The 22,559-nt window shown below is 41.2% G+C and overlaps 2 protein-coding genes across 2 annotated transcripts in view; one reads left to right on the top strand and one right to left on the bottom strand.

Moving 5' to 3' along the window:
* The window catches only part of COL4A2 (collagen type IV alpha 2 chain), a 137,842-nt gene extending 122,843 nt beyond the window's left edge, over positions 1-14,999 (top strand). Inside the window, exons 31-44 of the mRNA XM_088159341.1 lie at positions 124-187; positions 571-645; positions 1,256-1,363; positions 2,303-2,410; positions 3,684-3,755; positions 4,142-4,267; positions 5,586-5,702; positions 7,054-7,215; positions 7,351-7,449; positions 8,194-8,340; positions 8,982-9,098; positions 9,977-10,168; positions 10,454-10,740; positions 13,341-14,999. Coding sequence (XP_088015467.1) covers positions 124-187; positions 571-645; positions 1,256-1,363; positions 2,303-2,410; positions 3,684-3,755; positions 4,142-4,267; positions 5,586-5,702; positions 7,054-7,215; positions 7,351-7,449; positions 8,194-8,340; positions 8,982-9,098; positions 9,977-10,168; positions 10,454-10,740; positions 13,341-13,595 — 1,929 coding nt within the window. The 3' untranslated portion in view covers positions 13,596-14,999. The remainder of the gene's footprint in view (positions 1-123; positions 188-570; positions 646-1,255; positions 1,364-2,302; positions 2,411-3,683; positions 3,756-4,141; positions 4,268-5,585; positions 5,703-7,053; positions 7,216-7,350; positions 7,450-8,193; positions 8,341-8,981; positions 9,099-9,976; positions 10,169-10,453; positions 10,741-13,340) is intronic.
* The window catches only part of RAB20 (RAB20, member RAS oncogene family), a 32,988-nt gene continuing 24,590 nt past the window's right edge, over positions 14,162-22,559 (bottom strand). Inside the window, exon 2 of the mRNA XM_014883242.2 lies at positions 14,162-21,325. Within this exon, the coding sequence (XP_014738728.2) occupies positions 20,805-21,325 (521 nt within the window). The 3' untranslated portion in view covers positions 14,162-20,804. The remainder of the gene's footprint in view (positions 21,326-22,559) is intronic.

Here is a 22,559-nt window from a genome sequence, read left to right as displayed (position 1 = left end):
CTACAGAAGCTCAAAAATGGTACATTTAATAGTCTTATTTTAGTATTTCCAAAGTCAGCTGCTTGGAAAGTTGGATAAATCCTCATCTTCACTAACTGGTGCCTGTTTTCAATCATATCATAGGGAGAAAAGGGCATTCCAGGGATTTCAGGCCATTTTGGTACTCCTGGCACACATGGAGAAATAGGTGAGTTTGTTCTCTTATCTGAGCACTCTGTATTCATCACCCACCAAATACTTAACAGTAAGTTCTGAGGGGTCTCAGTGTGTCTTCAATCTGAAAGAGTTTTTCTACAGTCTTACAGAATGATATGGTAGATGTGGAAGGCCATGAAAAGGGTAACTGTTCATTTCATGCAACATGTGCTGTCCATGGATAAATCCATCAGTGGCAAGGAGAGAGGCTGTTCTAGACACTTTTTTTGCTGTCTTTAATTGACCTCTCTTTTATTCTATAAAGATAATTATTGCCGAATTTTACCTCTGAAGTTGCAGTTCCCTCGAAACAACAGGAAGTGATGTTTAAATCAAAACCTTACCACTCATGTGTTCCATTTTTGTTTGAAATAGGTGATCGGGGAGATACTATAAACTTACCAGGAATGCCAGGCCTTAAAGGGGAAGTTGGTGTGCCAGGCTTAACAGGTATTAATTTCACAGTTGCTCTCTGAATGTATTTCTTTTCACATACTGAAGTTCCCAGAGGAAAGGAGAGGGAGCTTTCTATGGAATTTTGATGGCTCTTGAACCTGTGCTCTCATGATAGCTCCTGGAGAGGTTCATCTTTTCTTTATTGAAATTAGTTTGTATTACATTTACCACTTCAGCTGGAAGTACCATTATAGCAGTAAACATCATCACAGGCAACTCCAGTAAACATTTCTTCTGTATAATTTGTTTTGCTGTTGATGACAAAAGGAGTATTATCAGGCCATGATTATAGAAGGTGGGATAGCAAAATCTTGTCACTTTTGGATTGAGTTATTAGGTAATGTATTAAATTTCCCTGTACATGCAGTGCACTTGAACATCAGTGACATATTCCACATAATTTGGGGAGTACTTTTAAAAATAAGCTTAATGATCATTTGGCCAAAAAACTGTTCATGCTCCCAGATTATATAAGCACCCTGACTAGAGGTATGTCTTTATGTGCAAGACCAGGATCATTCAGTATCCAAGTTCATGTTATTCTTATTTGCTTAGGGTTGTATAGATATTATTAAAAGAATATACTGGTTTTGTGGTTTTCCAGGCATAAGAGGAGGTGTGGGACCAAAAGGAGAAGGTGGTGATCCTGGTTTCCCAGGCATTGAAGGCCTCAAGGGCATACAGGGTGTCCCTGGCTCGGTGGGACAGGAAGGTAAAATACTCTTTTTAACACTCCAAAGAATAACATTGTTTAAGAGGAAAAAGAAAAATAGTGTCTCCATTAAAATAAAGTAATTAAGTTTTTTAATATGTTCATCATTCTGTAAATTGGTGAGGAGCAGTGACAAGGGCGTGGAACTCATAGCAGAAGTTAAGAGGAAATTGCAAAAACTGCACTCTATTTCATACCAGTTTTTCCTTTTCTATAGCAACCATGTGTCCAGTCAAAGTGTTGTATTGCTGGCATACTCAGGTATTCTAATGTCTCCATACTACAAGGAGTGGGCTTTTCAATGACCTTTTCTGCCATTAATGAAGTCAGTATCCCCCAGGACACAGTTACAGAGCCTTTGAGCCAGGCTCATGGGCCAGCTGTACAAGAGAAGCCAAATCAGCTTCAGCTGTGGCTGGATCACACACTCGGGGCTTAAGAACATGTCTTATTGCAGGGGGATAATGGAAATGCTCTTTCAGCACAGTAGCTCCACACTTCTCTCATTAGAGAGCTTAGAAACTCCAGCCAAGACTGGAAGAGTTTCAATAGGTGCCTCACTGGGAAACAGCTCTTGTCTGATGAGCTTCTCAGTGGGAAAGGCAAAACAGGTGCAGCAGAAAGGGAAAGTGACATGCACAGCAATAAAATCACTTACTGTAGCTGGCAATAGAAGTCAAGTTATCATTTTAATAGGAGCCCACTGTCTTTCTGAGATTGTCACAAACCTGAAGTTTGTAATGAGTTGTTCATTTATACTTTGTCTCTTCTACCTGTGCTCTCTTTAGTTTTCTTCCACTTGGATGATCAGTCATACAATGACATTAGGAAGGGAAAGTCTTCATTTTGCTGCCTGGGAGAATGAAAGTAGCACAAGTCTGTGTTTGGGCTGTTGGTTTTAAGGATGCTCATAAGCAATGATTCATTGTTGTCACACAGGTTTGCCAGGACTGGTTGGCCCCCCAGGGCAGCAAGGAAGCCCTGGGACACCTGGATTTCCAGGGGAAAAGGGAACTCCCGGCTGGCCTGGCTTACCAGGACAAGCAGGTATTCATACAGCTTCAACTATTCAATCATTTCTGTGTGAGCACTTGCAAATGTATTTTTGGGGTGAAGAAGAAGAAAGGGGGCTTTTGCAGTTTACAGTGTCAGAGTTTCCTGTAGTAAAATATTTGTTCCTCACAAAGTCTAGATGCATTAACAAAGACACACGTGGCTGCTGATTAATGGCTTCTGGAGTCTTTTCAGCTCATTTTGACAGTTGATGATCTCTTCAACTAGAAAAGCAGTTTTCAAGAAACATTTTCATTTTTCATGACAGCTAAGAAGAAAAAAACAATAAAAAATTACTAAACATGCAACAAGGGTAGTAATGTGCAATATAAGAATATTATAATGTGGCATTAGATAGCAAGCAGTGTATTTGTCCTGCATCATCACCAAAAACTGTTAACTGATTCAATATTTGTTTTCAAGAATAAATGACTTATGGCTTAGACAGAACTGTGCTATCAAAATGCAGGTGATAGTTTAAAATGAAGCTGTGTGTGTCACAGGATACAGAATCTCAATGGTTGCCACATAATTCCTTAATATATTAAGTTAGCAGAATTTTTTTCTACCTTTCAGCCAGAAATCATCCTGCTTTTAGTAAGATTCTTCTATCTGAATCTGCCTCAAAGCTAAGCTAATAAAGTTGTGAATACTGTCTTTTTAGACAGTGAAGAGAGACAGACAGACTCTTATTTTTCTAAGACTGAATAGTCCTTCAGAACTCTAGCCATTGTCTAGCTTTAACAACATACCACTTGGACAGGTACAAATAGATGGAATAAATTTTATCTGTAACAATAGTAACAGTAGCTATTAGACATTTTTTTTAGGGTTTTGTTGCTGTTTTTTAAATGACACGGAGTGAATTCCTCCCAAAGATAGCTTTATTATAACCACATTTAGAGTCTACAATTATGTCATAATTGTCTTGGCTCGAGGATTTTGGGAAACTAAATGGTTATTAAAAAAAGTATGGCAGCAAGACTGGAACTAATGGCATGCTACCAGATGGATCAGAGATATTTTTAAAACTATTTCTGGAGTAATGAGCTTATTGGATAATAACAAAATTTTCCAATCACAAAACCATAGTGTGGTGTATTTCATAATAAACTTATGGTAATTAATTCATTTGCATATAATACATATTTTAACATAGAATAGCATTTAAAATTCAAGCATTTGATTTTTATTTTTTTTTTTGCCCAGGAATATAAACAGACTAATAGAAAGTATTATGATAATCATGAATGTCATTTTAAAACAGGCCAGCCTGGCTTAAGAGGAATCAGTGGACTGCATGGCTTACCAGGCACTAAGGGCTTACCAGGATCACCAGGTAAGTGAGGCTGTTACTCTGCCTGTTCACAGGTACAACATTGTGCTGGCTTCAAGTTTGGTCTGTGAGATCTTGGTAATGCAACTTTTTTAACTGTGTCTTCCAAAGCTTTGGAATGTGCTTCATTATTGTGGGCTCTGGCAAACAACTTCATGCACTGTGTGCTACCCCACAGGTGGATTAGAACACAGCTTCAAATCTTATCTTCTTTTCTCTGATAAAGTTAAAACCTCAAGGCCTTGTTTCTCATCATGAGCCTTTTTTTCAATGAGTGATTACAGACTCATGTATTTTGTAAATGCACATGCTCCATACCTGTACTTTAGCATGCATTGTTATATGCAGAAACATTTCAGCTTTCCTCTTTATTCTGAACGCCTCAACAGGTCCGGATGGGTACGGCTCTGCCGGCTTCCCAGGTGCAGTGGGTGACAAAGGAGAAGCAGGAGAGCCAAGCAGAGTGGAAGGCAGCCGAGGACCTCCGGGCCAGAAGGGAGACAGAGGTGTTCCAGGTCTGTGTTCCAGAGAATGGGATCCACCTGTTATTTGTTTCATCTGTGGGTGTTAGAGGTGTCACAAAACACACTATGGTGTAGACAGCTGAATCAGTGAGCTCCTGAAGTTGGGAAGGTCCCTGTTTGGAGTTTGTGCTGCAGCTCAGCCAGAAACTCGCTGACCTTGCTCAGAAAGAGCAGTCTGTATTCCCCAGTGCTGGACAGCCTGGATCCTTCCCCATCTTGTAGCACCCACTGGGCTCAGCAAGCTGCAAATGCCAGAGGCTGCTCTCAGCCATCAGCTCCCCAAATATTTTTAATGCAATTCCGGTTACACAAACACGTTACCCCTCTCTCTTTTTGTTGCAAACCTTTCTCCTGAAAGTCTCAGTGTCTCTCAATGTGTGATAGTCCTGCTGGCACCTCGGGGGCTCTGTTCCCATACACAGATGGCTTTCTGGTGCCATCTATCCCTTGTACAGAGTAAGCTCCAACCCTCTGTGCTGTAACAGGCTGTGCTCATCTCAGAATGGGTCACCACCTGGTTTTGCTCCATCAAGAAGCCACCAGACTGATGTTATGAACAAATAAACTAATTACATTTTTTGTGAGTTAGTTTTTTAAGTTTTTCCAGTGTTTTGGCTCTGAAAGGATTAAGGACTGACAGAAATGTAAAACCTTACTGCCTTTGCCTGCTTGGTTCAATGGCTCATTCATATTCTTTTGTGTTATACTTTATTGCTGTGCCATCTCAAGCACCATTCAGGGATTTATTATAAAGCATTCAAAAAACAGCTCACCTCATTCACGTTTATTTGTCACAATTACAAACAAAAGGTCAACTTCCTCACAACTTCAATATACTTAAAAGAATAATCTTTTATTGGTAGGGCAGATTTCTGACCACTTAACAATTTTTCATCTCTAGAGAACTTTTTGGATTTGAATTTTTGGTTTTAACTGACCCCAAATAATGCTAAGCATCAGCCTTCACCCTGCAGGCACAGAAGAACAAAGCTGCTTTCCTGCTTCCTTCAGTATACCTAGGGTATTTTGAGTACTTCCTATCTTGAAATGATGTTTTACCTGGCATACACAAGATTATTTGTATTCCACACAGTGGGATGTAATTAGCTACCCAGAGAGCTTTGGCAGAGAACTAGTATTTTATTCTTAAAAAAAAAACTTCCACAGTATCAGCTGAAAAAAAAAACCCAAAATCAGTGGGAACTGCAGGTGTTTTCTATTTTGAAAATCCCACTCCTTAGTCTGAGTCCTTTTAGTTGCAATTGTGCATTTTCCTTGCGGTATTAATTATTTCTTCTCTTCCTTACAGGTGTCCCAGGACCCTTTGGTATTCCTGGGCAGGAAGGATTTCCAGGGCCTCCTGGGATTTCAAATATATCAGGATATCCTGGTGATAAAGGCTCCCGAGGTCTAGATGGAGTGCCAGGTAATTCATGCAACAGAAGTCATTGTTCTTTCTGTCCTGTTTCAGTAAAGTAGCCCTATTAAACACAACGCTAAAATTGTTGGACAGAACTCATGGTACATCAGATAATAGATACACACTTCTTGAAAGCAAAAGGCAATTCCTCCAGCTTGTCCTAATGGAAGGGTTTGATCTTCATGCAAATAACAGATTAAATAATGCAGAATTCTCTTGACAACTTTCAGAAGCATTATGCTAATCTACTGCTCCAAAATCTGAGGTCTGTGGAAGACTTGCAAGTCTATTAAATACTGTCTTAGTCATTTACAAAATTCTCCTAAGTGAAATGACCATGCAAGCTTAATTACACTGGAAAGTATTAGCTCTCCCTTCTTAAAAATTCCTGTTGCTTATTGGACTGCACAATCATTTCAAACTGTGGTGCCACTGTGAAGAGCTTGTAGCAGAAGTTGTTCCACTAACATCTTTATATGATGGATGGAAATTTTTATGTAAACTCAGCAAAAACTTAGAACAGACAAACCAGCTGAAAACCAACAAAATACCTAGGCTTCCAAGTTGAAAATTACTGTTAGTTGGCCTGACTCTGCATACTGATTCCAATTCTCCAAGCAGTCAGGAGAGTGGAAACAGGAACACCATATCCTAGCCAAAATGGTGAGACAAGTGTGGCTCACTCTTACTTTGCCACATACATCTTACAATCATATCCTCATGTGATCCAGCTTCAAAAGGCAGCACAAGAGATGCCTCACTCAAAACCCTTTTTACTAAGTCACTCCTCAGAAAAAAAAAAGGTCCAAATATCTTGTAAGCAGCAGAGGTAACTGAAGAGAAACCTGCCAGGTTTAGCTTCAGGCAATATGGAATTCTAGAAAAAGAAGCTGTTCCCATAATTCCCAAGACAGCATGAGGTACTTATTTGGTTCCAGATGTTCAACTGAAGCACTAAGATACACAGAACAGTAAGTCCTTGGCTCTGAGTCAGATACTTGCTGCTCTCTGATTTCTCTCTAGCTACTTGGATAATTTAGGATGAAGCAAGGAGGCAGCTAGTGAAGTGGGGCATTTGCTCGTTAAAGAATAGTTCATTAAAGGCTGTATCTCAGCAGGCACCCTATTTCTGCTGAAATCTTGCTGGAGAGAACACTGGATTTTGGGAGCTTCATACTCTAATTCCTCTGCCACTGCTGCCAGCCTGAGAGCAGGAGCAGCACTGCTGAATAAGTCTGTCCCCTGCTTAAATTAAGGAAATAGAACCTGATGGGATACAGTGAGATAGTTCTGTTACTTTCCTCTGTGCCCAGGTGTTAAGTATAAACAGATTATAATCTCTATGTCCTCTAAACAGGCTATCCAGGACCACAAGGGCAGCCTGGAATACCTGCTCCACCTGGAAGCAAAGGAGAAAGTGGACAAACAGGTAGGACTGGAGAAATTGGCCCAAAAGGAAGTAGAGGTGATCCTGGATCAGCAGGAAGACCTGGCCTGCCTGGATTCCCTGGACCAAAAGGTAAGGAAGGGAAATGCTGATCGTGGCAGGAAGCAGGGGAGCTTTCTATGCTACAGCAGCTTTAACACTATGTCTTTTGCACTCACTTGATTTGTACTGAAATGCAATAATGTTACTTGTCATTTTGCATTAAAGGTCCTAGGGGTGAACAAGGTGTCATTGGCTTCATGGGTACAGTAGGATTTCCAGGTGATCTGGGACCTATTGGACCCAAGGGAGACAGAGGAATGACTGGTAAGTGCATACAGTTAGATGGGTGGCTCCTTTTGAAACCACTCATTCTGCAGCTCCACTGACCTGATCTAACAGGCCCTGCTTTGAGCAGGAGGTTGGGCTTGGTGACCTCCAGAACCCTCCATCCTGCATGACTCTTAATCAAGGAAAATTCCAGAGGGCAGATGCCTGAAATTAACATGAATAGTCAATTTTTGCCTTTATGAATTTGGCTTCTATGAGGTGCCAACTCCAAAATCAGAGCCACTTTTGGGGGTTAATAAAAGGAAGGATTTCTTGTTCAAATTAATCCTCCAGATTAAACATACCAAATATTTAAAGAGAGCTTTAAAATCCATCACTCCATCTATACCATCATGTATTTGTGTCTCTTGAAGCCCACCAAAAGATGGTGCTGCACCTCAGAGAGCTGCAGCTATTTGGAGGGAACTTCCCAGCTCCCTGTGTCATAAATGAGAGAGCAGTAGCATCATTAATTCCCTCCTGCTTACCTATGTACAGTCCAAGTGAAGCCAATCTCTTGGAGATGATCCCATACTTGGAGATTGTCTAATCAAACCCACACATATTTCCCCAATATAATATAGCTGCTATACCCAAGCTGGTGAGTTGCATACCATACACCTCTCATACATATGCAGCCAAGTCAGGGCAACATATCTCTGGATGAAAGTACCTTATGGAAAAATATAAAGTGGTTGGGGTTTTTTTAATTAAACTATCTCATCTTGCTTCCAATGACAGGCTTCCAGGGACCTCCAGGCTCTCCTGGGCTGCCCCCTCTTCCTCCAAGGCTGGTTGCTGAGCAAGGTTCACCAGGTCCCCGTGGAAGTATAGGACCTCAGGGAAGCCCAGGAGATTTGGGACCTCAGGGCCCACCAGGAGATCCAGGTAGGAATCACACATTCAGACTGAAAGGTGCTCCCTTTAGCAGAGTGAGGCCACCAGAGCACTGACTTGATGCTCTTCTACTTAAAAGTCTGTAATCCAGAAAAGAGAGTTCAATTTTTAGTCTTCCAAATCTGAGGCTTCAGCTTTCTTCCTTCTCCTAGCATTCAGAACATAGGCAAAACAGGAAATAACTTTGGCAACACTCACAGAGCCAAATCTACACGGTAACACTCACATAGTCAAAGCAACATCAGATATGGATCTCACACAAATCAAGACTGAATGTCTTTGGTGGAAAAGTGTACATTCTTGGGGGAATGCTGTCAGCTTGGGGAATAATGTAGCATTAATGATATGTAGAGCTGATGCACTGCACCTTTTGCCATGACCCTCATCAGAGATAAGTAGTGTCAAGAGTGAAGGATTAGGGTTGTGGGACTCATAGTCTTGATCCTGGCAACCTTTTCCAATGAACTTGGTGCTTTTTGCCTGAGCAAGTACCATAGGATCTTGCCTTCAGTGCAGATCAGTAAACCCAGCAGGCAGCACCAAACATACACAAGTAGAAGACATGTTAACAAAGTGGGATGGGCTTGTTGTTATGTCTGCTGTCACTGTGCTTACAACCATTGTTATGTAAGGTTTCAGGGGCTCACCTGGAGAGCCAGGACTCCAGGGCAGGGGTGGCATTCCAGCTCCTCCTGGCTCCAGAGGGGAACAAGGAGGAATGGGATTTCAGGGTCCGGTGGGATTTGAAGGTAAGAGATATGACACAGCACTTTTTTCCTCCTTCCCTTTTCTCTGCACTTAATTGCTCTGTAGTTACTACTTCAGTGGGAGGAAATGAGAGGAGAGGGCAGGGAGCAAGAGGAAGGTGAAGTAGGGGAGGGGAAGGGAGGTGAGGGGAGGAGAATTTCTATCTTCATAGATGCTTCACAAGGGACAAGTAATTAAATATTAACAGTTGCCTTAGAGCAATATATTCAGAATAAATTTTGATAGCTGTCAGTCCACTCATGAGCTTGTTTTGCTCTGAGTATATTTATTCTCTTTAAGTATTTTTCAGCCTTGTGTTTAACTAACAGTTACATTCATGGAGATGAATGGCTGGGTCGGTGATACTTGGATAGATGAAGTTAAAGGGAGTGTATTTGTAAAAGAAATACCTTATCAAATGTCCTTATCAAATCAAAGAGCAGAACTATTATTATCTTAGTTAGCTAAGCACACAGAGAAAAAGGTATTTGCAGAGCATAGTTTCAAGTGTATGAATCAAATGCAAGAAGTTCAACAACCATTGGTTAATCTTGGACTAAGAAAATATTTTAAAGGAAAAATCTGTTCATCTGTGTTGTACAAAGTATGTTCAAATTCATCAGAACTTTATTTGTAACTTTCCCTAGTTCTAGTGTAAAATACATTATCTTAGAAACTGAGGAGCCTGATCCAGCACCAATCTATGTCAAAAGCAACTGTTGTAATCCTAGAACTGCAGCTCTTTTAAAAATAATTTACCATAATGAAAAGGCATCATGTCAATAAGCTGTTCATCACCAGCTTAGCTGGATTATCACCTAGCATCATTTGTGGGAGCACAAACTCAAGTTGGATTCTTTCTTTTCTGCCCTCTTCTAAGGTCAGCCAGGCCGCCCTGGTAGCCCTGGGCCACCAGGCATGCCGGGTCGCAGTGTGAGCATGGGCTACCTGCTGGTGAAGCACAGCCAGTCCGACCAAGAGCCAATGTGCCCAGTTGGCATGAACAAACTCTGGAGTGGATACAGCCTACTGTATTTTGAAGGACAAGAGAAAGCACACAACCAGGATCTAGGTATGTACAAATCATGCTGGCAGCAGGCTCTATTCCAATAGCTGAGACTACAGCAAACAGACTTAGGAAGCACCAAAATGAGAATATAAAAACTACGTGTCTTCATGGAGTGCCCCTGAGAGAGCTCCTGAAAGTCACTGGTGTTGTTTGAGGGAACCTGTAGAGCCAGCAAAATATTCTGGACCACAGAGCTTTCCTGACAGGTACTTGGGAAAGAACAGGAGACTGAAAGTGTGCATTGTATTCTGTGAGAATGATGGCTTTATTCTTCTTCTTTTTTAACAGGGCTGGCTGGCTCATGTCTGTCTCGTTTTAGCACCATGCCATTCCTCTACTGTAACCCTGGGGATATTTGTTACTATGCAAGTCGAAATGATAAATCCTACTGGCTCTCAACTACAGCACCTCTTCCAATGATGCCCGTGGCAGAAGAAGACATTAAGCCATATATCAGTCGCTGCTCCGTTTGTGAGGCCCCAGCTGTGGCAATTGCTGTCCACAGCCAAGAAGCTTCTATTCCTCACTGCCCTGAAGGCTGGCGCAGTCTGTGGATTGGATATTCCTTCCTTATGGTATTTGGTCTCCAGTGTCACATTTTGTGCAGCAGTGGGTTTTAAATTTGAGTGTTTGGTACTAGTAAGGCTGCTCCGCTTCAGAGCCAGCAAGATCAAAACCATGCATCATACTGGGGAACTAGGGAACTACAAAAGTAATTTCTAGGAAGCAGAAGAGGAAGATGAAAATTTCTGTGAATTTCAGAGAAAATTGTCTCGTCAGAGTAGCATCTGGAGACCTTACTTTATGTACAAAATAGCACTTCAGAACAGAAGGACAGTTTAACAAATGTGACTTAACAAGTAAAATTACACTGAGGTGCAACAGGAGCATACATAGCATTTCACAGCTAAAGATTTGGAGTTATTTACATGTATCACTACTAAGAAGCTGATCTAGGGGAGTAAAAAGGAAAAGCAACAACATGCTTTTCCCCTTCTTTTTGCAATATAAAAATCATTGGTGTTTTGGTTGAAGATTTTGAAACCAAAGTCTTTCACTTAGTCTGGAAAGAGAGATGGCCTCTGCTTGTTTTAAAAAATAAGTTTCAGTGTTGTATTTCTGATGGCAATAAGAGCTGAGCTATACATCCCATGGTTTACAGGAGCTCTTCAATCTTGTGATCTCATAATTAGGAAGTGGGATGTTACAGAAAAACTTAGTGCTGAGTGCAGCAGAAGACTACTCAAGGGCCTGACCTTTTTTTGCAAGACTGTACAGAGGGATCATATGAGTATCAGAGGGCTTAGTGTGGTAAAGAGCAGCTAAAATGTCAGTGCATGGTCTGACAGATGCTTATTTTTCTGACTTGCTTGAAGAACATGAGAGTCAAAACCTACAGCAGCATGCCCATGTTGTTAACTTGTTGAAGGCTGGGCTGAATCCTGAAGTAAACAGTGTTGGAAAAGAAACAAGAGTTCTTCATAAAAGAACGATAGTCAATCTTACCCACAAACCATTTGTCTATCAAATGCCAAAAACTTAAATTTTTCAGAAAATAAGATACAGGCAAATCTGAAATTAGGTACAGGAAAAAAATCCCCACATTTTGAGAGAATGGGTCAAAATTTTTACCATCCCTATGTTTGACCTTTCTTTTGCTTCTATAAAAAGCTCTGATACCAATCTCATAGTTACTTCACAAGAATGCCAAGAATTAGTTAAATATTTGCAAAGCCCCATGTAAACACTGAGCATTGTTAAGAGTAAAGTTGTCACCTTAGCAAGAACTTTTTGCCAGGACAGTCTGTCAGCGCTGTGGTACATGCTGTGAGAAGAATTCCCATTTTCCCAGCTAGCTTGTGGAGCAAATGAATTGTTTGATGTATGCATTTTTGCTTCTCAGGCAGCTGTGGAAGAAGTCGAGCATACTTGTGGTTTTCTCAGAGTACATGCCGTTTTAATTGCTCGGGTGAAATTTGTCACCTCCTTCCCCTGAGTAAGGCACAGTCCTCAGTCAGCACAGACCCTGCCCAAACCGCCAGAGAAGTCACTAAGATTTCATGTAGTGAGGGCACTCCACTATCATACATCCTATATGAGTAAACACTGCAGGAAGATAAAAAGCCATGGTCAATACCAGAAGAGATGTTATAGGCATAGAATTGGAGCTTACAGACCAAGCATGGAATACCAGTGCTCATCCTGAGGTTGCCAAGCAGGGCTGCTCCCACGCCAGGGCTCAAATAGCATCAGCAGTTTTTATTATCTGCTTTCCAGCTCCAACTGCAGAGGCCTCAAAGTTGTAATAATTTATGCTGCCTCTTATATTCCCTACATTTACAAAACTGTTTAAAAACTTTATTTTTCCAGCTGCTTTCTTTTATATTGCAGATTCTTTCAGCTCCTAACAAAAATTCTACAGTATAACTTAAAAATACAGCTGTACAGCTCTTAAAGGGACAGAGAAAATGGCCATTTTGTTAGCAATGACTTTGACAGAAGAAAAGTAACATTCAGTTCATTATCACAGAACCTATCAAAGGCAACAGTTGAGAGATGTAAAGATGCATGATTCTGGTGTAATTCACTGTCAAAAAAACATGTCATACAGGGAACTAGTTATTGCATAGAAGCTAATTGTTTCCACAATGCTCCTCACATGCAATGCAGAGTAAGACAGACTTTATAATTTGGGAAATTCAAATTAAATATATGCTGGAAAGTTGCTCTTAGTGAGGGTAATAAAACAGAGGAGCAAGATGCCCAGACAAGTTATGGGAAGTCCATCCTTGGAGGCATCAACAACTCCACAGTGCCTTTGAGCAATTGAGGGCAACTTTGGTGTTGGCCCTGCTTTGAGCAGGGAACTGGGGGAAGTGACCTCCAGTGGGCCATTTCCACCTACATGATTCACCAATTCTAAGACTTCCAACAGTGAAAATCTTAACTATAGAAAAGATATTTGTTAGAAGATTTCAAAGAGGCATCAGCATAAGGGCTAGCTGCTTTATATAGTTATAGCATAGCCAAACCCTTACACAGCTGCAGGACTGGCCAACTTTCTGCTCTGGAGATAAGAATTAGTAGCAATTCTAGTGGCTTTTCTCTTTTCACACGTGTATGACAGCATTGCCTGAGGCTGCACTCTGAACTCTGCCCTCCTTGTCTCCCTTAGCACACTGCTGCTGGTGATGAAGGTGGAGGACAGTCGCTGGTTTCTCCTGGGAGCTGCCTGGAAGATTTCAGGGCCACTCCTTTCATCGAATGCAATGGTGCACGTGGAACCTGTCACTACTTTGCAAACAAATACAGCTTCTGGCTCACCACCATCGACCAGCCCTTCCAGAGCAAGCCCTCGGGAGACACACTCAAGGCAGGACTCATCCGAAGCCATATCAGCAGATGTCAAGTCTGCATGAAAAACTTATAGAAGTCTCTCACAGCATAAGGAACCACCTTATCATGTATTTCTTACACAGAGGAGCTTCTGTGGTGGTTAGACAATTGAATAAATCATGTTGGTGCTTTTTTTAACTTATTACCTCAAAAGCTGAATGGAAATTAATTTTTAAACGTCTGTAAAAGCAAGTTAAGTATAACACAAATTAAGTCTAACAAATGTAGTACTGTGTTCTCCCACTATGCAGTATATATACACATTTTTTGCTAGTCTAATATTACATCATTTGCCAAATGATAGAAATACTCACAGCTTTGAAACACCAAAAAAACTTCAGTAATAAAAGGCTTCCTTGGTCAGATACCCACCACATTTACCTGAAGAGAATATATGTATCTTTCTATTTACTGTATTTGTCACAACAGTAAACACTAACAGCTGCAGTTCCATAAATTAATACAGGATGAGCTAAGTCCTAAAGTGTTGCAAAATACTGAAAATATACTGTGGTCCAAAATGCTGATGTCCAGCACTGAAACCTAACTCACATTTTAGTATTTTGTGCTTGGCCATTTCAAACACACCCGATACAGTCCTTTTTTTTTTTTTTTTTTTTTTTCTTTATTTTGCAAGCCTCACCCTTCTTTAGCACTTAACCATTGCCAATAACGAAGTCCATAGGCTCCCCAAAACAGTAACCACAAAATGTAACTTTTGCAATTTGGTTATAAGTCTACATGATGAAGATTAGCATTTTATTTTATAAGCTTGATGATGTTTTTCCTAGGCATATCCCAAGCCAAAGGATCCCTCACTCCACTGTGCTGTGGAGATTTCATCTGTGTCACACCACCCACACAGAGCAGCAATTAGTTTTTCATTGCAACTTTTCCCCTCTGAAATTAAGCCACTCATCACAAACAGGCTTTAGCCACATCATGTTGGAGCAGCACACAGGGTAGGGTTTGCAGGAGGGCTCAATGCCACATCACCCTCAAACATAGAACCTGCAGCCCTGCCAGCTGGCTCTCTGAATGTGTCCTGTCCTGGCAGCTGGGGACAAGTGGCAATGGGATGGCCACCATCCCAACCTGCACACAGTCATCCTTGCAAAAGCAAAGAGGAGGGAAGTAAGGCATTTATTTGGCACCATCTTTTCCTTTAGAAAAGGGTTGATAATTGCCAGAATGGGTAGTTCTTTCCTTCTGTAGAAAGAAGCAATTTAGCCCAAAGTTGTTTGTCAACACTGTGAGAGGAGGGGAAAAAAAGGATCAGCTACAAATTTCATGTTTACATAATCTGATTAACATTTATAGCAACGACAGTTGATTTTTCAGTAAGTCACCTCACTCCTGCTTCAGGTGCTTCTTGGCTATTATTACATTCCAACCTCACTGTATCATAAATAAAACCTGTTTTTTTTCTACATCTCTATTTGTTGGTGGTTTCTATTTTGTAACCTGTGTTTTTCCATACAATGCATATGGACTACTCTGTTGAAATACTTTGTTTGCACTAAGGAATTAGAAAAGCATTCCCAGCAAACTCCTCCCACTGAAACTCAAACTCTTCAACTAGAACATATGTTTATTTCATGTCACTTCAAAAGATGTAAGAGGGGAGCTGTCTCTAAAATCACTTATTTAAGCTGAACAAGTAAAATAGTATTTAATCTGTTGTTAGAATGATTAAAGCAAATAAACTGTGTTGCAGATTAAAACAACCATTATTCGAGCTCAATAATGTTCAGGAAACCAACATTTACCAGACTTGACAAGTGTTACGTCCACAAAAAATATATATAAATTAGGTTAAAGGTTTAGAATTATAGAATGGGTTGAATTGGAAGGGACCATAAAAATAATTCTGTTTCAAGCCCTCTGCCATGGACAGGGATGCCTTTCACTAGACCAGGTTGCACTAGACCAGAGTGACATCCAACCTGGCTTTAAACACTTTGAAGGATGGGACACCCACAACTTCTCTGGGCAACATGTTCCAGTGCATCACCACCTTCACAGTAAAGAATTTTTTCTTAATATCTAATCTAAATCTATTCTCAACTTGAAACCATTCCCTCTTGTCCTGGCACATGCCCTTGTAAAAATGCCATCTCTCTAGCAGGCTGCTTTCAGGTACTTGCCTAGCACACTGTCTGACTTAGATTAGTTGCTCATAGAATTAGATATAGCCATAAACAGAGAAATTACCTGAGTTTTAAATGAGCTCTCTGACCCTGTGTTAGCTCTGAAAGGCAGCCCCTGAACAAACTTACCACATTTACTTATTTCAGCTAAATGAAATTCTTAGTACTGAAAGCATTGTGGTCAACATGAACTAAATCTATTCTATATTTGCCAATTCTCTTAAACGTGGCAGTAACAAATACCCAAGAACAGACAACTTGCCCCTTCCACATACTGCTACACAGCAGTGCTTGTGGGATGATCATGCAACTATCACTTGTGGATTGTACAGCATGCAGCTCTGGCAATGCAGCACATTCAGTGTTTTAAGAGAACTCAAATGAAGGTTAAACAAATCTGCAAAAACTGATTATGTCAACAACAGCAGCAAACTATTTGGATTTTCATGGCTAATATATTGCTTAATCTTCCTACAAAGCCCATTGCTTTTGCACATAAAACTTTAGCACAAAGTTCTTCCACCAACAGTTGCTTCGCCTCTTCATTTTCTCTGACTCAGTAAGCTGATCTTGACAAGTTTGTTCAGAGTGGTCCCAGCACAGCATTAAGTGGAACACATCAGCATAGTGCAGGGAAAAACCAACCACAGGGTGCTAAGCAGGCTTGAGCTCCTGCACTTTGTGCTCGTCATGTGCTTCAGGTCTGTGTACCCACAGCTGTGTTTCTCCAAAGCCTGTGCAATCACATCTTCTCTGCGAAGGGGAGGGAGCCCTGCACACAAACACGTGGAACACTCACAGCAGACACAGGATTTCACCTGGTGAGCTAATCCACAGCCCTGCATGGAAGGAGACTGACTTGTCAAACTGCCTCTTCTGTGAAGACAGGCGAACAGTTGGAGTTGTTCACCTGAAAAAGAGGACTCTGGGGAGATCTTATAGCAGCCTCAAAGTACCTAAAGGAGACTCAACAAGACCTGTAGTGACAGGGTAAGGGACAGCAGGTTTAAACTGAAAGGTGCTTGGTTTAGACTGGACAGAAGGAGGACAATTTTTACTGTGAGAGTGGTGAGACACTGGAGCAGGTTGCACAGAGAAGCTGTGGCTGTTTCCCATCCCCAAAAGTATTCAAGGCCAGGCTGGATAGGTGGATAGGGCTTTGTGCAACCTTAGTTGAGTGGCTGGCAGATGTCCCTGCCCCTGGCCAGAGGGTTGGAACTAGATGATTCTTGAAGATCCCTTCCAACCCAAACCATTCCATAGTCATGGTTGTAGAACCCCTTTCAAGAAGCTAAAATCTCTTTATACAGGAAAAACTCAGCTACAACAAAACAAAACAATCCTTTTATTCAACTAGAATGCTCCAGCCTAGGATGTGAAAAAAAAATCACAAATATTTTGTCTTGGTTTGACCAAATCTTTTGTTTCAAAGCACGGTGTATACTTCCTACACTTTCCTGTTTGAACACGTGATGCTACTGAGTCTGGAGAAGATAAATGAGATTGTATTCCCCTTCTAAAGTTGATAGTGCATCAATGTATCAATACAGATATAGTGAAGTTAACACAGTGAGGTGAGTTGACCCCAATTATTCCCTCAGAGTGTACTGACCAAATGAGCAGAGTCTGTTCACACCCAACATGACTCTGCTTGTCCATGGCTGCCTGAAATAGAAAATTAGCAAACAGCAAGCAGTAAACACGGCCTTGGCACAGGAGGTGTGAGATTGTTGTCAGAGGAGAGGCTGAGGGGTTACTGCCAATGTGCCAAGAGTGTCCAAGTGCAGGCAGCAGCTGCCCCTGTAAGCACATGGGGACCAGTGGCATCCCCAGACATCCCCACCCACTGCAGGGGACAGGGACATGGCCCTGCAGCTGTCCAGCACACAGCAGCTAAACCCTACTGAACAAGGGAAAGAAGCAACATCACTGCACCCCATGACTCACAAACAGAGCAGCAGAAACAGGCAGGAGTGCTTCCCACCACGATGTGGGCAAGCATATAACTAAGAGGCTCAGCAGCTTTTCCAGCCCTATGGGCACTGGCAGATGAGGTTCTGCCCCCTTTTATGGCCCCCACAAGACTTGAAGCCTTGCTGGGGCTGTCAAGGGCCTATGGCAACCTCTGTCTTGCACCATGAGTGCCTGTGAGGGGCAGAAAGCAGGAAGGATCCTCCTCCATGGGCCAGCCTGGCTCAGCCATCACCTCAAGCACTGGCTGGCCTGTAGCCCACATTCACCCAGCATGGCCAAAAATAGCACCTCTTTTATTTCACTATAAAATCACTTCACATAATCCAGACATAACAGGGAGTGAGGCAGGGGGAATAAATGCTTGTCAGATGAGTTCCCCGTCCCTGGCAGGGCAGGCAGAGTCCTTTGTGCATGCTTTCACCCACCTTCACCAGTCTTGGCAGGAGGATTTCCCTTGACTTCAGCAGCATCACCAAAACATGCCCAGCTCCAGACAACTGACCTCTCAATAGCTCCCATGTATTACACAACTTCCCAATCTTGTCGTGTAACCACATGATCTCACACAGGCTGGTACAGTGTCAACCCATCATAACCCAGAAATTTCTCAAAGAACAATAGCCAGCAGCACTAAAAAGCCACAAACATCATACCAGACAAGTGCAGCCTTAAAGGGCAAAAGTGCAGCACTCAAGACTGGTTCCTGTGTCATGGTGAAAACATCCAAGTTGGAGCTTTTGGAAAGACTAAGAATTACTTAAGATCTCATATGAGTCAAATGCTAGTGCAAATGAATTGCAAGTATTTATCCCTCAGGAAACGTGGGATGTTAAATTTACAAATATTTTTCCTATTCTGTACCTTCTAGATGTACATCTCCCAAGCATCTCTCAAAATGCCGGGCTTTGCAATCAGTGCATGTTGCAGGTTCAGTCATCAACAGATGCAGGAAAGTCAGTGCTGGACCTCTCACAGAGGTGTCAGCAGAACCCTTTGGTCACAAACAAAACTGAGGGTGTAGCCTGTTTGTCTCTTCCCAGTCCTGAAGGAAGATTACATACTGACCCAGGAATTTTGTTAATAGCTAGAAGGTTTCTAATTATACGCATTTTAAAATACCACAGCTCAGGTGTTGTTTAGTCTCTGACAGAGTGGTAGGTGTCAGCAAGCCACTAACAAACCCAACAGATTACACCCCTTAGTAGGGCCTGTAGCAATAGGAAAAGGGGTAATGATTTTAAACCATGAAACGGCAGGTGCAGACTAGATATAAGGAAGACATTTTGACAATAAGAGTGGTAAAACACTGCAACAGGATACAGAGAGGTGGCAGATGCCCCATCCCTGGAAATATTCAAGTTCCAATTGGACAGAGCTTCAAGCAGCCTGATTATGTTGAAGACCTACCTACTCAATGCATGGAGGAGTGGACTAGATGACATTTAAAGGTCCCTTCCAACCCAAACCTATGATTATATTATTTAATGCTCAGTGATTTCTCTCTCAAGTCATTCTTCCCCACTACATGTGTACTATGAATTAACTTGAAAGCAGAAAATAAAGCTACTACTCTGCAGCAATTTGCTCAAGAGGATGTAGTTCCAAAAAAAAAAAAAAAACAAAAACAAAAAAAAACCCTTAAATGTATTTAGTAATAATTTATTGTTTATTTAGGAATTTTCTCCCTATGTACAAAACAACTGTGATTTGGGGGAGAGAGAGGCAATGACAAAGCCATAAGAACCATCAACCCTTCGTTTTAGAAAACTGTACGAGAGGCATCCAAAGGAAGATGGATTCCCCACATAAGAGCTAGCAAAACTGAAAATATGCAAGCTGCCTCTTTGGGGTTGAGTGGTTGGCTGGTTTTGGGAGGAATGGGGGGATTTCAGGGGTGGGAGTGTTTAAAAACTAGAAGTTCTTCACTCTGCCTCAGTTCAGTGTGAGTTCCTGGGTCACTACACACATTCTTTGTAGCTGAGAGGGTTGGGAAACTCTAGGAGCTGTATTAAGTGTTAGCCACTCCTTTTTACTGCAGTCAGGAGAGAAACCATGTACCTCATTACTGCTCCTTCATGGGCCCTTTACTCCACAAAAGGCACTTTCTTCCCCTCCTCCTGCATTAGCCTGTTTCACATCAGAAAACACCAGTCTTCACTTCCCTCCAGGTAGAGGTAATTACTACTCCAGGTAGTAATGTCATGCATAGCTGATAAAAATCAAAGCTGCAGCTCTGCCTGAGAACAAGTAAGGAGTGGGAAAAGAGACAGCATACAGGTACTGAACACAATGATAACCCGAAAGGCATCAAAAAGAGGTTTTTACAAAAATACAGACAAAATAAGATTGATTTCTTCCCCCAAACCCACCTATATTAAAAAGAATTACAAGAGAAAAACGGAAGGAAAGAAAAAGACTTCCTCCTGCATCTTACAATTAGAACAGCAAGAGCTGGGATACTGCTTGTTAATACATGAAAGCCCACTAATGAAGAAAAATTCTCATTAATAAAGTCTCCAAATGAACAGCACACATCCACAGTGATTTTAATAGTTCAGCTTCTGAATTGTACACTGTCATGTCTGACATAAAAATATTGTAATTGATTTATTAGCTACAAATATAAATATACCTGGATTTTCTTTTTTTCCTTAAGAATAAAAAAGTACCGTGTGTTCAATATTCCAAAGGTAGAATCATAAGGGAAAAGAAGATCATATGAAAGTTTTCAAGAGTACACAAACAGATCATTTACATGCAACAAGAAATGGCAAGTCACTAAAATTCAGAATCTTTCAAATCTGTCCAAATGATTGTCGCTACCCATTGTAATAACACACCATTTGTCTTCAGAGCCCATGGAAACTGGCAAGTCTTACTCCACAATTTCACTCATTTTCCCAGTTTTTTTATGCACAGAGCTTCCCAGAAGCCTTGAATGGTCAGAAAATTTATTTGGGGTGTGGGGTTTTTTTTTGTTTGTTGTTGTTGTTTTTCACATACACCATTTTAGTCTATTTATTCCTTGATTTTTCCTTTCCAGTCAATTGCAAGCAGTTCTTATTCCTCCTTTTGCTGGGGTGAAAAATCCCTCCCCTTTTCTATGTCACACAGATGGTTCAGGCACAACAACCTGATTTTGTCCTTTTGGCTGGTTTGTAGTCCGTGATGTCTACGGTCTGCGGTGGCCCCTCGGCCTTCTGCCGTACAATTATTGGGACTACCATGTCAAACACAGTTTCAAAGAGGTAGTCCACCTTGTATCCTGTCTTTGCACTGGTCTCAAAACACATTTTCTCAGCTGCTGGAACATCCTTCTCATCTAGCATTTTGTATTTCAGTATCTTTTTATAGAGTGCAATTGCATCCTCTGCACGGACTTGTTTTTGCACCTTTGAGCCACAGCTGGCACCAGGCTTCTCGGGTCTATTTTCATCCGGTGGTAAAGTACAGTCATCACTGAGGTCAACTTTATTTCCAACAATAGCAAAAATGCAGTCAGCACTTGCACTGTCTGTCAGTGCCAAGAATCTCTCTTCCAGCTCTGTCAGGCTTTGGAGGCTGTTCACGTCGTACGTGAGGATCACAGCCGCTGCTCCTCGGCAGTACATGGACCCCAGGCCATGGAACTGCTCCCGTCCTGGCAAAGGTTTAAACACAACAAATGTTAGTGTGCTGGAAAACACATTATTAACCAAGTAAGAGAGCTTAAGGAATTTTAAACCAATTTCACAAGTCTGGATGAAATAGTGACAGTAAAAATGTGTCATTTGTAGCACTTTCAGGTTTTTCCTTCTGTTTTTCCGTAAGAGAAGCAACAGTGCCACAGAATAGCTCTGCTCACTGCTTGCTCAGTCTCAGAGAAAGGAATCTGTAGAGACAGTGAATGAGGAATCTCATGCAGCAGTCATACTTGCAGAGAGAGAAAAAAAAAAAATCCAGCTTCTTTTTTTATTATATTGTATGCTAGTTGATTTACATCACATTAACTACTACCCTGCTTGCACCCACAGATGGTCCATCCATCTACTTTCCCATTTACAAAAAAAACCAATTTCTACTGTTTCAAGTTCTGCTAGAATTTATTACTCCTATAAATTCAGCACGCATTTTCAAGTACATCTAGCTCAGAAACCTGTATCAAAATCAGTAATCCACTTGTTCCTCAGCTTTGAAGGATTTTGTAAGCTATATAGTCTGATGCTACATGCCCAGAGGTCTCAGGTACACTGGTTTTACAGGAAAAATCTCTTGTGGTATCCAGCCTGCAGTGATATGCATCTGTCCCACTACCAGTTTTCGCATTTTTTAGAGTACTAAACACACAATATACAGAAAATCCTAACACATTCTAAGAGAAATTTATCTTTTAAGTTGCCCTGACCATTGCTCAATAACCAACAGTTAAAACGTTTTCTCCTCGTTCAGGGACTATCTTCCAGCATGTCCAAGTAAAAGTAAGCCTTGATGGTGTCCTTCAAATTCATTTCTTAGAAGACTAAATTGACTCTTCTTTAAATCCTGGGAAGCAAACAATATTCTTCAGTACTTGCAACAGGGTTAAGGGAAATGAGACAGAAGACAAACTGTGCTTTCCTTCCTATTGAGAACTGCTACTTTGCCCAAATACTTGCTACCTGTAGAATATGCTATTTGTTTCACCATCCAAAACTGTATTAAAAAAATAAAACACACTAGATTTCAACAAGCCATCAGAGTCAGCCTTATGTCACTACATAAGTGTGAATGAACAAAGAAAAAAAAAAGAAAAAAGAGAAAAAAGAGAAAACTACACACTTATGACTGTTTAAAAATCAACATTTTCCTCTTTTCATACAATCTCTTTGCACAGAGCCTTTATAGAAAATCTGGAA

Source organism: Sturnus vulgaris, chromosome 2, assembly GCF_052056855.1.
Source record: "Sturnus vulgaris isolate bStuVul1 chromosome 2, bStuVul1.hap1, whole genome shotgun sequence".
Lineage (NCBI taxonomy): Eukaryota > Metazoa > Chordata > Aves > Passeriformes > Sturnidae > Sturnus > Sturnus vulgaris.
This window is presented reverse-complemented; position numbering and strand designations above follow the sequence as displayed.